The sequence below is a fragment of the Triturus cristatus genome, chromosome 4_1 (assembly GCF_964204655.1).
Source record: "Triturus cristatus chromosome 4_1, aTriCri1.1, whole genome shotgun sequence".
NCBI lineage: Eukaryota > Metazoa > Chordata > Amphibia > Caudata > Salamandridae > Triturus > Triturus cristatus.
This window is the reverse complement of record NC_140585.1, coordinates 413,214,992-413,230,507: the sequence shown is the minus strand read 5'-3', so window position 1 is coordinate 413,230,507 and position 15,516 is coordinate 413,214,992. Positions and strand designations below refer to the sequence as shown.

Here is a 15,516-nt window from a genome sequence, read left to right as displayed (position 1 = left end):
AACTACACAAACAATTCCAAAGAGGCAATGGCATTAAATACACACAACGAAAACGTTCAAACTGTAAAACCAAAAACGTTGTTTATTGTGTCTGGTGTCCTTGTTATAAACCATATTTAGGACAAACTATCCAACCAGTTAAAAGTAGAATTTTAAAAGACAGATCATGTATACGTTGTAAAACATCTGGATGAAGAACAAGGAGCCGGTCAGACAAGATCCAGAAGAGACACAATTTGATTGAGAACCAAATTATCAGAGACATTTGATCAGTGCTTTAAATGGGCCGGTCCGGTACTGAGTACCAACACTTTTCTATTTTGAGAGGGAGAGTAACGGCACTTCTCACGAGTAAACAAGCGGGTACTCTGGGCCAGTGCTATTTTTGGGCAGTCTACCTGCTGACAGAACAAAGCCCGAAAAAACGGAATTGACTGTCATTCTCAGAAACATTTTGCTTTAGCAAGGATTGTGTGACATTTAACGACATAATAATTTGATGTGATAAATTGTGTCTATTCGCACAAATATTCTACTTTGGATTTAAGATAAATGTTAAGTTTTTTCATCAATAAATGTTGTGTCTTACATGATAAAGAGAACTCAAAAAAGCGTTATCCAGGTTATATAAAATATGTTAGAAGTATTTCAGCAGGATTATAATAATACTGCCGATAACAATTTAAGTGTTAATATCGGCCGATTTATGCTTTTATGATTTATACTGTATCTATCCTGCTACAGCTTTTTGTGTTTTGTTTGCCTCTTGGAAGTTGCAGATTGGTGCATCTTACCATACAGGCTGGGACGTCCCACTGGCTGCGCTTTGTTCACTGGGGGCATTTGTGAGGGGCTAAGATGCTGGTAGAGTGCCCTTAGTGCGGTGGAAGCAGGTGGGGGGCTTCACATGGCCAATGAGGATCACCGACAGTACCAGCACCCATTCATGCTCGCAGTAAAAATATAGGGGCATATTCTCAAGGACCTATCGCCGAGTTAGCGGCACTTTATCGCTGCCAAAGTGGCGATAAGTTCATTGCAACATTCACAAGCTGGTGCTAACAGCCGATATCACCAGTTTTCTGCGATAGCAGCCGCAAAAAACATCGCCACAGATATCACGGCAACTAACACTAATGATATGCAGAGTAGCCGTTCCCGTGCAAAAGGCAGCAACAACACCACTTCGCAACATGCTCAACGACCAGCCAGATCGGCGATAAGTTCACAAAACATGCCATAAGGCGCGTTAGCAGCAGGGATTTAACACCTGCTCTTACCGTGTGTTAAGTCAGATGACAACCTGCACCATGAAAGGGAGCCCAGCCCAGAGCCACACATGAAGAACGACAGATGCCATGGAGCCACTGACATTGCAGCTCGGAGCCCCAAGAGGGCCACAACACCCACCGCAACCACCCCCAGGATCCCCCCCCCTCCGGACAAAGAGATATCACATCAACTGTACAAAATCCTGAACAAAACAATTCGCCTGATGTCGCACAATCACAACAATCAACAATCATGTGTGGTCAGGAAAAGGAAATTCAGTCATTCATCTTTGTCCCTTTTTTGGTTGGTTCCACACACGACAAGGGTCATACTTTAGATCAGGTTTTCTCCTCGGTTCCTCTTGTTGATGTGGAGCTTCTTCCGGTGCTCTGGACCGACCATAGATTGGCCAGATTTGGTGTATTGGGTGGCGAAAAATTATTCAGCAGCGCCCCCAGACAGCATGGCACTGTTCAAAGGGCTCTGCATAGAGTCACACCCGAGCTGCTGGCTCAGGCTGCTATAGACCATCCCTGCCCTCTTACAGGGGATTTAGAGCAGGATGTGGAGTCCTTGCAGGGATGGCTGTTGGAGAGGCTGAACGATCTGGCCCCCGCAATGGCCCCTCGGGATAGGGCTAAGAGGGTCTCAGCCCCATGGTTCACGAAGGCATTGTGTGTTACTCGTGCGCAGTGTAAGGTCGCCGAGAGGGCATGGCGCCTTCGCTATGACCCGGAAGCTAGATCGGCTTATAGGATAATGATTAAATCCTATCATCAGGATATTCTCCGGGAGAAAAAGGAATATCTGGCCAGGAGGATTGAGACTGCCTCCAACTCTTGTAAAGAGATCTTTACTGTGGTAAGGGAGTTTACGGCGCCTAGATCCTACTTGGCCCACAGTGTTCCTGGCCAAATTTTTCACGGATAAAATAAAATCTATCCAGGACTCCCAGTGAGGTCTGTGGAGGTGTGTTCCAGTCCGATGGCCGGATTGTCCTTCCCGCCCGCGCAGGGTGCGGTTTTTGCTGAGTTTCCTCCTGTCTCGGCCGATGCTTCTCTTGCTCTACTGGCCAACCTTAAATCGGGCTCACCATTGGATTCTTGTCCTGCCAAATTTTTGGCCAAGATGGCGGCCGTGGTTAACCCACTAGTCAACCCTTTGGTGAATCTTTCCCTGAGGGAGGGGAGGGTTCCAGTGCCATGGAAAAGAGCTATGGTGATCCCCCTCCTCAAAAAGCCTGGGTTGGACTCGGAGGTCTTGGCCAATTATAGGCCGATTTCCCTTTTGCCGGCCTTGGCTAAGATCACAGAGAAGCATGTACATGGTGTTCTCTCCAGCTTTCTCGAATCCAATGATTTGTTCCATCCATCGCAGTCCGGTTTCCGTCCTAATTTAAGCACGGAGACGGCACTGCTGGAAGTGTCGGAAATCATCAGGGAGACACTGGATTCTGGAGGAAGGGTCATGCTCGTCATGCTGGATTTGTCGGCGGCCTTTGACACCGTCCCCCATGAGGTGCTCCTCTCCAGACTTTATGACATCGGTCTGAGGGGGACGGTGTTCAATTGGTTTACATCTTTTCTCGAAGGCCGCCGACAAACGGTCTGGGCCTCTCCGAGCTCCGCCGAGATGTCGCCATTGGGAGTCGGTGTTCCACAGGGTTCTGTGTTGAGCCCGACTCTCTTTAACATCTTTATGACACCTTTGGCGGCACTGGTGGAGTCCTCTGGGGCCCGGATCGTATCCTACGCTGATGACACTCAACTGCTTTTCACGTGTGGGAAAGGCCAGGCTTTTGATGGAGAGAACATCCGGGGTTGCTTGGAGTTGGTCTTTGGCTGGTTCCAGCGAAACGGCCTTAAGGCAAACTCCAGTAAATCGGAGGTGCTGTTCTTCGGCTGCTCTCTGGACCCTGATTGGCAGGCCTGGTGGCCATTAGGTATGGATTGCCCTGTCCAGGCATCGCTTGTGGCTAAGAATCTGGGAGTGAAGGTTGACAATAATTTGTCACTGAGCTCACATACTTCTGGCCTGGTGGGTACCTGCTTTGGTATGCTTAAGATGCTCCGGAAGTTCCTGCCTTTACTCTCAGAAGAGCACAGAAAGATCACTGTGCAAGCCTTGATAGGCTCGAGATTGGACTATGCGAACGTCCTTTATGTAGGTCTTCCGGAATATCTGGTTCAGCGGCTGCAGGTTGTGCAGAACTCCGCGGCCCGGGCCATCTTTGGCCTTCATAGGCGAGCGAGAGCTTCGGGTCTGGTGCGATCGCTTCATTGGTTACCTATCCGGAAGCGGATTATGTTTAAAGCACTGACCCTGGCGCATAAAGCGCTATTTGGCACCGGAGCGAGGTATCTACAGCAGAGATTGTCTTTCTATCGCCCAGTTAGATCTCTGCGGTCGGAATCTTTGTTTCTCGCGGTGGTTCCTCGGGTGAGGAAGGCCCGCACTGGGGGTCGCTCTTTTAGTTTGAGGGCCCCTCAGTTGTGGAACTCTCTGCCTTTGGACCTACGGTCCTCTTCTTCTCTCCTTCTGTTTAGGAAGAGACTCAAGACGTGGCTTTTTAACCTGTAGGGTGTCTTTGTCTTTTTTTGTCTTTTTTTCTTTAGTCTGTTTTTATGTTTTCGGTTTTACTGAGCTGCCTCGATAAAGCGCCGGGACACTCCACGGAGTAGCCGTGCGCTATAGAAATAAAAGTTTAACATAACATAACAATTTCAAAACAAAACAATTTATTCAAATTAAACTAATTACAACTATGTGGAAGAGTCATGGCGGGTCTTCTCTAGACAATCTGTAAGTCATAGCCTGCAAGACAAAATTTAAAGATAAGAAGGTGTGTCATGCGCTCATCCAAGGACAGAGAGAGAGAGAGAGAGAGAGAGAGAGAGAGAAAGAGAGAGAGACAGAAAGAAAGAGAGAAAGAGAGAGAGAGAGAGAGAGAGAGAGAGAAAGAGAAAGAGAGAGAAAGAGCAAGAGCAAGACAGCGAAAGGGGGAGAGGGAGAGAGTGTGCCGACACTGCAGACCCAGGCCTCTCTGCTCACCTGCTGCCACCGGTGTGTCTCCAACTACGTGCCGGTACACACTGCAGTCCACCAGGCCCCTTATCTGAAGCAGATTCCCAAATCATGAATGGCAGAGTCTACATCATTGCACACACCATCAGCGCTTACCCGCACCTGCGCACACAGTACTGCACACCAGCCCCTCCCGCCCCCCCAGCAGTGATTGGCTGCCCCTGCGCAACGAGGCCTCACTGCTCACCTTCCGCCACCGGCGTGTCTCCAAGAGGGCCCACCATGTGCCGGTGCAAGCTCCAAGCCCGTGTCCCGCGACCTTGGCAGCCTCCACATCATGCAGCCCTGCACCGCTGGCCACAAGGTCACACACCTGATTCTAGGTCTTGATTACACAATGGCAGAGATCATATCAGTGCACACGGCATCATCACAGGCTGCACATCCGCCCAGCTCTTTACGTGCCACTAACTCTGTGAACTGTGAGGCAACGCCACGTGGCGGCAGGCCCGCGCTTCCCACTGGCTCAGGCCAACACTGCGGTCCAGCAGGGCTCACACAAATCCTTACCAGTCCGGACCGCCAGGAAGGTGCATCATTGCAGGCTGCCAACCCTATCAGCACTTAAGGTGCCCCTACCTCAGTGCACCGAAAGTCACCGTCCCGTGGGGGTAGGCCTGTGCCGTCTGCTGGGTATCCGTTGCCACCAAGTCTGTGCAACGCAAGTCATGGACCCTTTATGATTGAGTCTTGTGATATGCCAGGTGGATGCACCCATTTCACCTCCGGCAGTGGGGAAGAACTGGGACACGTAGCGACGTCGTCCACCCCTTTAACGTAAGCCGAGTGGGTTGGGTCAGCGTACGCCAGGCCAGCGTAGGGGTGTGAATAATTATCCCTGGTCTCTGGGCGTGGTTCAATTCTGGGATGGACCGGAAACCAACTGATACGTGTGTCTCTGACGCAGTGTCGGCTCCACAAGGCCCGCAATCGACAATGCTGCAATTTTGCATGCACCCGGATGGCGGCCGCGCACGAAGGGATTGTACAAGGAGCGCAAGACCGCTCGGGCTCTTGGATCATACATGCCAACTGTTGTATGTGTTTCGCCATTGGTGCACCACAAGCCTAGCTTAATTTGCAGCGCGAAAGCCACATCACATTTCCAGAATGCAAGCAGTTGTCAGACCAACATTAGAGAGATACCATAGCAGATGATGACGACTCCCACACTACACACAGCGCAAATGAAAGAGCAACGTATCCACACCACACACACAGAAGTCCTGGCTCGAGGTACTCTTGCATGGAATGTCCTTGACCCTTACATACACAACCACCCATACGTCCAAACGTTGCACACACATCCGACTTATTGCTCAGAGCTGTGGCATATCATTCACATAACTGCCGCAGGCCTGAGGAGTGCCGGTTATACGAGAGCCACCAACGCACTGTCCGAACATCCCGGGCACATGCACAACGGCTGTCACGTGGAACTGTACCGTGTCTGAATGCTGCCTGTTAGTGTCTGATGCATTGGTCTGCGTGTTGTGGCCCTTGTCTTGCCCGTACTGACACGCACATGCAAAATAAATATACGCAACTTCACTAGTGTTCAATTGCGAGGAGTGTTGATTAGAATGACAAATCGTGTGCCTCAATGAGCATTGTCCATACACAGTGAGGGACTGACTGACGTATTTCACTGAGGGGGGAGTCCCTATTGCCACCTCCACCTCTGTGAGCCAGACATTGTGGTTGGGATAGTTGCTGATAGACCTGTGCTCCTATGTGTCTTCAGCAATGTGAGTATGGTGTCCAACTTCTTGCCATGTTTATCAATGTGATCCATCACTCCAGGCTGTGTCCACCCAATTGAGTGTGAGTAGGTATGCGAAGAGATATTCTGTTGTCAAATGTGATGGGGGACACTACTTTAGCTCTGCCAATGACTTAGACAATCCAAACACAGCCCTATTCCTAACATTGAATGGGGCAAAGTTGTGAAAGTACGCGAGTGTTGTTTCTGTGCATTGAGGCCACAGCTATTGCACACATTCTCCGTCATCTCACTGCCTATGTGTGTCACGGTCACACATGCGCATTGCTTTCATTTCCCAGGGTATACCTTTTTGTTCAGTCAATGTCCTTACATTCATCCATACTTTCAAACTTGATCGATTATGGACATGAAACATCTGTGCCAATTTGAATGTTTTATTCACATTCATTGGGGTTGTCGGAACTGGAGCACTACATGGCCATGCAAACACCACATTACATTGTAGACCAGTGTAGGGCCAGCCAGAGTCATTCAGGGATTGACAAGTTCATCGGAAGAGGTAGAGTACAGTCCGCAGTGTGATTTCTGTGTCATTGTTGAGCAAACAGAATATGGAAGTCCATGTCGAGGTCCAAGGTGAGTGTCGCGGAGTGTTTCGGGGGACAGTGGGAGCTGTTTTTACAGGGCATGATGCAGAGGGCAGCACCAAGATGAAACAGGGCATATGGTGGAGAGGATTGCTACTGTCTCCTTCTTATTACATAGGTGGAATCACCCGCATCCTCGTCCTCTCTGTTATCTGTCTGACATGTGGGTGCTGATGTTTGGTCTGCAGCACTGTGTGCCACTGAAACATCAGTGGCCAGAATGTGTGTGTTGAAGTACCAACAGCATTCATCTGACACTGCCTTAGTGGCAGTAATGCCATGATGAGGATCTGCAGGGCATGGAAGATACCAACAACTTTTCGCTGGTGTGCATCCGTGGCAGCCATTCTTTCCGCATGCATCTTCTCCATGTTCTCCGTTATCCTCATCATCTGTGCCAACTCTCGGCTGACATCGCTGAGGCCACTCTGAATAGACAGTTTTTCTCCTCTCTGAGGCATGACTCCAGCGGTGTCGGGCATGGATTGTTGGCCATCATGGAGCGAACTGTGTGTGTCTGTTAGTGAGTGTAAGTGGTTCCTGATGTGACTCAGAAACCCACGTATTTCATCCAGTTTGGCTAACCATGTTGTCGAACCCCACCCGCACATGTTCAGCCACCTCCTTCTGGCAGTCTAACACCTGGCCTTGGAATGCCATGTGTTCTTGGGTGAGGTGCTGGGAGCCACCCGTGGTGGTGGGTGCTTCCTGCTATGTGGTCTGTGCAGGGGGTGGGGTCACCTCGATGCAGCTGGCCTGCACTGCTCCTGGGGGTGGGGTGCAGAGGCTATCCACGAGCCCCTGGAGGGTGTTGGGGCAAATGTCCAGGGAGTCCTCTTCGTCATCACTGAATAGATGTCTGGTCTGCTCTGCAGGAGGTGTTGATTGTCCCTCTGCAATGTAAAGGGGAGATGCTGGTTGACAGTGTGTTACATGTATATTGACGCATTGTACAAGTTTACATACAGACTGCATGGCAATGTACATTGTGACTGTTTGGGAGGAGCTGACTATTTCATGCTGGACAGTGGACATTTGAACTACATCAGGGATGTGAGGTTGTACATGTACACTCTCATCTCACAGTTTCCTGCTATGCCAGATGTGATTGACCAGTTTCTACGCACAAGCAGAACCAGTTGTGTCCTCTGTTCTGCAGTGAAAGTGTTGCACTTCGTACCACATTGTCATAATTGTTGATGTGCTGTTATTGCTGTGTGTGTGTGCTGCGTTGTGGGTGAGTTGCCCCTGTAGCTTTGATTTTGCTGCCCATTATCCCTTTGAGGCAGTGTGCATTTGACTTCTGTGCTTCTACAGTGCTGAGATGTTGCAGACTTGGCTTATTTGGGCTCTTGGGTATGGTTTATCATCCGATGTGTTGTTGCCGTCAGGGGTTGTGTGTGCACGTGGATGTGTCAGGGTGTGACCTGCTCCTTTCCGGATGGGTTCCAAACTCAGTCACCTCAGTGTCATGGTATGCAGGATGTCATGAAAATTGGACTGCAGCCATGCTATTTGTCATGCAGTGTCATTTGCATTGTCAGTGTGGCTCACAGACACGCAGCTTTTCTGGTTTTCACACGTGTGCATGGGTTGGTTGTGAGATTGGTGCTGTGTGGGGGGGGGGGACACCTTTATGCCCATAGTGGACGGGGGCCCACTTGCTGTTTGTATGTGTGCTGCAGAGTGCCAAGGGTATCAGGGACATGCTCCAGTCATTGTGGGTGTGCAGTGTGCTCTACTTAATTGTGCATGTGTGCCATTGTGCACATCTCCCCCGTCCCCCAGTCCCTGTTCGGTACTTACCCTGGTGCTGTTGTGTCAGGTCTTGTCGAGCAGTGCCCGGAACCCCAACTCCTGTCACCGTCTCCCCACTGATGACTGTGGACACCATTTCCTCCATCTCATCCAGCTCCTGGTGTTCCGCTGGACTGCCACCTCCAGTCTGCATTGCTGCCTGATGGTTGTCAGCGAGTTTCTTCTTGGTTTTGTGCTTTGAATCATTCCAGCGCCTCTAGACCTCTCCAATTGTCCTCCTCCTCACTCCGACTGCATTCACCTTGTCCAGGATGGCCTGCCATAATGCATTTTTATCTGCCAATGGCACGTTGGAGGTGACGAACAGTTGGTGGTGTTCTATCTCCTCCGTGATGATGATTCTGTTTTCCTGCGGACTGAACCTCATCTTCCTCGTCTTCTTCTCCTTGCCCCTCTGTGATCCCGAGGTCCCAGGCAGGTCCTCCTGTGGGCTTGTGGGGTTCTGGCCGTCCTCTGTACTTTCTCTGGCTTCCTACATGGTGCTACGCACTTTGAATTATTTTGTTTGTATTTTTCGGTGTTTTTATAGTGCATTTTCCCGCATGACGCGTGGGAATTGCAGGCCTGTCGCCGGTTATCGCAGATTTTTGTATCGCGATTGGCCACATCGCAACATTTTTCGCATTCGTGTTTCGTGTTTTTTGGGCATCGCATTCGTTTTAACGCGGTCATTTGGCACGTTTTCGTGAGACTATCGCATGGTGCCGCCGGGTTGAGAATGCAATGTTAACACAGCGTTATTTTCCCGCGATAGACTGCCATGTGCAAAGTTGCGTTAAGCTAATTTTGCGATAGTTATCACACGTTCTTGAGAATATCCACCATATAGTCTCTAAGCTCTGTCCGCACAAACAAGCAAGTGCCAAGGGACGGTTTCCAAGGACTCTTTAGGCCAGGATCACAGGCCGCACTGACTAATAAACGGATATCACTACTAATTTTTTTATTAAAATAACACTTGTGCGAACATTTTTATTACTATTACTTGTGAATCAGACAAGAATAACAAGCACTCAAATCACAGTGACAAAGTTACAGTGTTACTTCATAACACAAACTTTACACAATGCAAAAGAAATAATTGCCTACCTTTGCATCCGAAGTGCAGACTAAATAAATAGTCATTATATACAATTAATATAAAACAATAACTAAAAAACACATATTGAATAAAATTTGTCACTGAAGAGTAAGGGACAACTTTTAGACAGATGTAAACAATGAGCACAGGCACTCAAAGTGACGACATACAGTGGATAAAGTTAGTTGACTCAAAATGTGATCAGTGGCTAGAGATAGCTGAATCAAAGTACTTTTAATTATGCATATATGAATGGTTTAATTTTATTTGTGATTTTTTTCAATTGCATTCGAGTGGCAAGAAAGCTAAAGTGTTCTCTATGCTAGACATAAAAATAAATATTTCACCACGGTTGAACCTACTCCAAGATGGCTAAAACAGCCATTTACTTGGCGTTGCTCTAACACTATTCAGAATTACGACCTCTGAAACCATAATTAAGCTATTCAAATAATAAACAACGCTATCCTGCTTAATACATATTACGTTTTTCAGTTCACTAGCTATTTAAGTGTAGATGGAATCATGTACATGTACACACTTATTTTTCTATCCTTATTTCTTTTGCTTCATTTTGAAACCTAACTTTTCTCTGGTTTTATTGGTCCCTATTTAGGGCATATGAATTTGCCTTACAAACACTGACTAGACGGTAAATCAGGTCAGTGGTTACTCCGCTGGAACAGACGGCCCCAATTCAATATCTCTCAGTACAAAAACAATACTGGCCTAGATGCTATAATACACACTTCTCAAACAAGTTGCTCGTGACCTTCTGATAGTTGTTTGTACCTGTAAGTAGCTCTCTTGTATGTAGTTCAGCCTAATAAATTAGACGGTTTTGCTTGGCTGAATTAATATTATTATATGAATTATTATATAAATTATTATTATATAAAAATTGGATGTGTTTGTACTCGAGACAAAAAAAAATGCATTTCCAGAACCCCTAGACTGACTATTAATGAAAGATGGTCGCATTTTCCAAATATATTTAAAGCTGATATTTAAGTTATAACTCGTGGTGTTGGGGAGACCTGTACTAACACTATTACCATGGACCAGAAAAGGTCCTTTAATTGTCAGACAGGTCAGACCTCAAGAGCTCTGTCGTACCTTCCCCTTTGCACTAACAAACCATGAAACCAGAGACAGACTATGTCCTAAGTCTGTAAATGAAATAATGATTACAAGACTTTTTTCCATTGAAAGTAATTTCCAGTAATTAACATGGCACAGGGCTGCTTGTTGCTTAATGTGTCTCAATCGCGTTTATTCCGGGGAATATCTTAATGTGAGTAAATTATATTAACCACAGAAAAAAAGAGGGCCAACACGTGTTTCGTGACAATGGGTTCGCTTCATCAGGGCCAATACATTGCCTTGGAACAATAAGAAATGAAGTATACATGTAGCCACATTTCACAAACAGAAAGTGACCAGAGACCAGTAACAAATCGAGTCAAATTTTAAAATGAAAAAATAAAAATGTCATTAACATACTATACAGATATTAACAGTCTTCTTTTTTAGCGTTATTTTTTATTCGTCATTTCCTTTTATCTTTTCCTCTCTTCACTTTACATTTCTCATTGCATTTGCATGTTTCACGTGGTGTGGATATGAACCTTATCTGAGAGACATCTATCCTTATAGGGATAAAACTACAAAACTTGTACTTGAGTAATTTTGAATAATAGGCAAATGAAAAGCTGAATAGAAAAGCAAATAATGTGTGATTAAATCCAATTAGGGAAACCTCTAGGCGAGATATAACCTGTTCACTTACATGTTCTTGATATCAGTTAAAGCTTACAAGTGGATTTTTGTTTCATTATAGTAAGACTGGCTATTGTATATTACAAGAGCCAGAATTTAAAGTTTTCATATCCGGCTGTGTAACTATTTACAAAATCCTAGCAGGCTAGAAAGCAAACCATATACATTCAGCAAAAGACTCCTATTAGTGAAGCACAGCGTTTTAAATGTGAAGGTATTGCCAATACCAGAAACTTGTACTTAAATTTGAAAGGAAGAGGAGCAGCGCTTCTCAGCAGGGCGATAGCCCATTTTAGAGGGAGATATTCAGCATTTCTTAGTAACAACAAGGTGTTCTAAAACCGGGGTGGCGAAATGAGCTAAAAAATGATGATGAATTCCACCCAGATCTGTGACTAGGGGTGAGTGTCTAAAAACTTTCAGCACTCCGTCCATCATCTCCTTGTGTTTGCTTTGTTTGCACTAAGTTGGTAGGGTATGCCAAGACATTGGTCCCTTGCTCACCTTGCCCCTGGATTCAAACTAGCCTGGCTGATGAGGGGTGTTACCCCGAAACTGGTCCCAGGGTGCTTATTTCCGGTCCAGGGTGGACCTGGCCTGGCACAGGGTCAAGACTGATTTGCATATGGCTGGGTCCAAACTGAGGTGACAAAGTGAGCTAAAGAATGATGATGGATTCAACCTAGATCTGTGACTTGGGGTGGGTGTCTGAAACGTTTCAGCACTTCGTCCATCATCTCCTTGTATTTGCTAAATTAGGCAACCAGCTTGCAGCAGAATATCTTGAGAAGTCCTCACTTGGATCCAGCACTGCTCAGGCAACTATATTTTGGTTAATTAAATTGGCTGGGCTGAGAAAAAAGGTTGGAAGATGAAAGATAAAAGATTAACACAGCATTCACCAGTCTCCTTGAATTAATGGACTGAATTGAAGAAAGAATTACCCACTTGGATTTTGCTAAAATTTTACCTAACTAGATTTATTTTTCAAGACTTTTTGAAGTGGTCCCTTCTTTTGTTGCGTTTCAGGGGGCCTGTAGGCGGTGTTACCTTATCGGTTTGAGCACCATATTTGTGGAACTGATAGTGCAGGGAAGTATCGCCACCGCTACTTATTTTCATTTTTGTGTATTTAGCAAGCAAAACACCCTACGTTTTACAATTTGTATCTCTTTATCAAAGTCTCCACCTAACACACACATAGCCTAATGGTATACCTATCATAGTTTTTTCCAGAATCTCAGCCAAAGGCAGAGTTTTCGACTAAGTGATTCCTCATGTGTAAAGTGTGTCGGTGCTGACAGCTTTCCTGCACTTTTTTATCTGGATCTCAAAGTGAGCATGGGAGACCAGCCCAGGAATGTATCCAGTGTGTACTGTGCCCGTCAAAAATACTTACAGCTCTTTCAGGAAGCGCAGATTGCGAAAGGCGTTTACTGGAAGCTTAGTGATGTTGTTCATACTGAGATCCCTGCAAGAGAAACAAAGGGTATAACTATGGCATGAAATGTCAAACACTCAAACTGTTCATTCCTCGCATGTTGCAGCAGTTCATTAATGAATTTACTTTACAGCACTTTATAATTTTTTATAGTTCAACTTATCGTTTGCATAGCCGTGCATAGCTGTATAGATAAAGTTGTGTTTTTTGGCAGTGATCTCATTATGGTATTCATTTCTTTTAAGATATTTTGAAGAATTTGCTTTATTACAGTGTAGATTTTTTATCTGTGATAAACAACCTTTTATGAGCCAATTGAAAGAACATAATATAATTTCTGAGGGAGCATCAAATCCCCTCTGTTTGTGGAAAACCCAGTGGTATTGGTGCCACATACTGAGACAGAAAGCACATTCATTTGTTGCCATTCTGTTTCCATGGAATTGCATTTTGTTAATATCGCCTTACGTCCCAATTAAAATCCGATGATAGTGTAAGGACCGTCAGCACATCCTGTGCGTGCATTTGCAAGATCCATCGGTCTGTCTATCTATGTAGTTCAGTCTCTATCTCATTTTCTGTCTCTTTGTGTCTGTCTGTCTGTTTGTCTCTCTTTCTATCTCTCTCTCTGTCCCTCTGTGTCTGCCTTTCTCTATGACCCCTCCAAGTACAGCCTCGTTCTACCTCTCTAAATCGAAGTCTTTTTAAGTCACAATCTGTCTCAGCGTTTGTGGGAAAAACTGTCTCTTTCTCAATACCAAACCCATTCAGTTAACACACAATTTGGTTTAATCTATATTCTAATATGTTTAAACCAATTTAAAGTTGAACAACTTGAACAAGAACAAATGACTGAAAACATTAAAACAGGGATAGGTGCTGATTTTATGAACTGCTCACTAATTGAATCCCTATTAATAATTTATTGATGATTAGTTAAAATCATTACAAAACTAAGGCTCAACAGCCCTATGATGCATTCATGGTAATTAAACACCTTAATCTTTAAAACCCCACTAATCAAGCATAAGTACTGGCAGAGGTTAAGTGGCTGCTATGATACATTTTCACTCACTGTTGAAAATGACCATCGTTTACTTGTGTTCCCCCAGATTTTTGCCTTCTGTAGCTGAACCCATTTTTGTTAGCATTAGCACTCTGTACACTTTGTCCCCCCTAACCAGTGGTAAAGTGCTTTGTGCTCACTCTCCCAGACAGGTTCAAATTGGCATACAGCTAATTGGCTCATTTAATTTACATATCTGTCCCTAGTATATGTTACTATATGTACTAAGGTCCTGTGCATTAAATGCTTCAAGTGGGTTGCAGGACTCACTGTGTCACCCACTAAAGTAGCACTGAAAAACATGTCTCGGGCCTGCCATTGCAGCTTGTAGTGCAGACTTAAACTGCCATTTCAACCTGGCAAATTAAACCTTTTACCCGGCCTAAACGTTCATTTCCAATATGTGTAAGTCACCCCTAGTGTAGGCCCAACAAGCATTAGGGCAGGGTGCATGGTTTTTAATAGAGTAGGGCATGTACTTAAATTTTACATTTCCTGGCAGTGAAAAACCTCCACTGGTGTCTTTCATTTTGGCAAGGCTGGATCTCCATTGGAAAATAACTGGGTTATATTAGAACTCCTTATAATGCATAACTTCAGTTTGGGGCTAGCCAGAAAAATTAACCATGGACTCATTGGAATAGGAATTTAAAATCCATTCTGATAGTTTAGTTGGCATTTTCCTGCCTCAGTCAAATGTGCCTTTCTGCCTGTGTCCAGGGTCACCTGACTGTTAATGGCTCTCCTGTGGTATGCTGTGTATTCCTCCCAGACAGTGGATAGATGGCCTGGGTGTGGAAAGGTGAGGGTCTTCCTGACAGGATGGCTGGGAGCAGCTGTGCCCCTGCCCTGACACACTTCAAAGAGTAACTGGGGGCCTGTACCCAGCCCTTCCTGGTTTCAGAAGACTCATACACTGTCACTGGCGGATACAGCTCACACCTAGGTCTGCCTGTTTGTTTCACTAGCTAGGCTAGAGCCAAACGCAGGGGGAAAGAAAGAACTGACCAGAACCAGTTTTAGAGTTAGACCAAAGTGTCCCCCTATCCTCCCAAAAGGCTGGCACTGGGCATAAATGTGGCATGTCCTGAGCCTGATATCAGAACACTCCTGCCCTGCTGTCTGAAACCCGCAGTAGAATGAAGCTTGCCTTGAACCCAGGAACTCAGAAGTGACTCCAATGGTCAGTTAACTGACAGCCTGTGTGAACTACAGGGATACAACAAGTTCCAGAGGCCTTTCCTGCTTCCCAGCTGACCAGACCGAACATTACCTGACCTGGCCCCCTCTGCTGGCTGCGGTTGGAGTCCTGATCCCCAAGTAATGTCCTCAAGGTCCTCGACCCTTGGCTGAAGTCAGAGTGTACTTCACCTTGCTTAACTACAGATTTCACCGGATCAGATGCAGTGTGATGCAGAGCTGTGCAGCTTCTAACCAAAAGCTTCACTGGAAGCAACGTTGAATGATACAGAGCTGTGCAGCCCCCAACTGGAAGCCTCACTGGTTCCAACGCAGAGTGACACAGTGCCCTGCAGAGCTGCACAACGAAGCTCCTCGCTGAAGGCTTCATTGGATCCAGTGCCGAGCAACGCAGAGCCCCGC

The 15,516-nt window shown here is 46.0% G+C and overlaps 1 protein-coding gene across 1 annotated transcript in view; it reads right to left on the bottom strand.

Moving 5' to 3' along the window:
- The window catches only part of LGR5 (leucine rich repeat containing G protein-coupled receptor 5), an 829,784-nt gene that overhangs the window by 641,408 nt on the left and 172,860 nt on the right, over window positions 1–15,516 (bottom strand). The window contains exon 2 of the mRNA XM_085652528.1: window positions 12,807–12,878. Coding sequence (XP_085508654.1) covers window positions 12,807–12,878 — 72 coding nt within the window. The remainder of the gene's footprint in view (window positions 1–12,806; window positions 12,879–15,516) is intronic.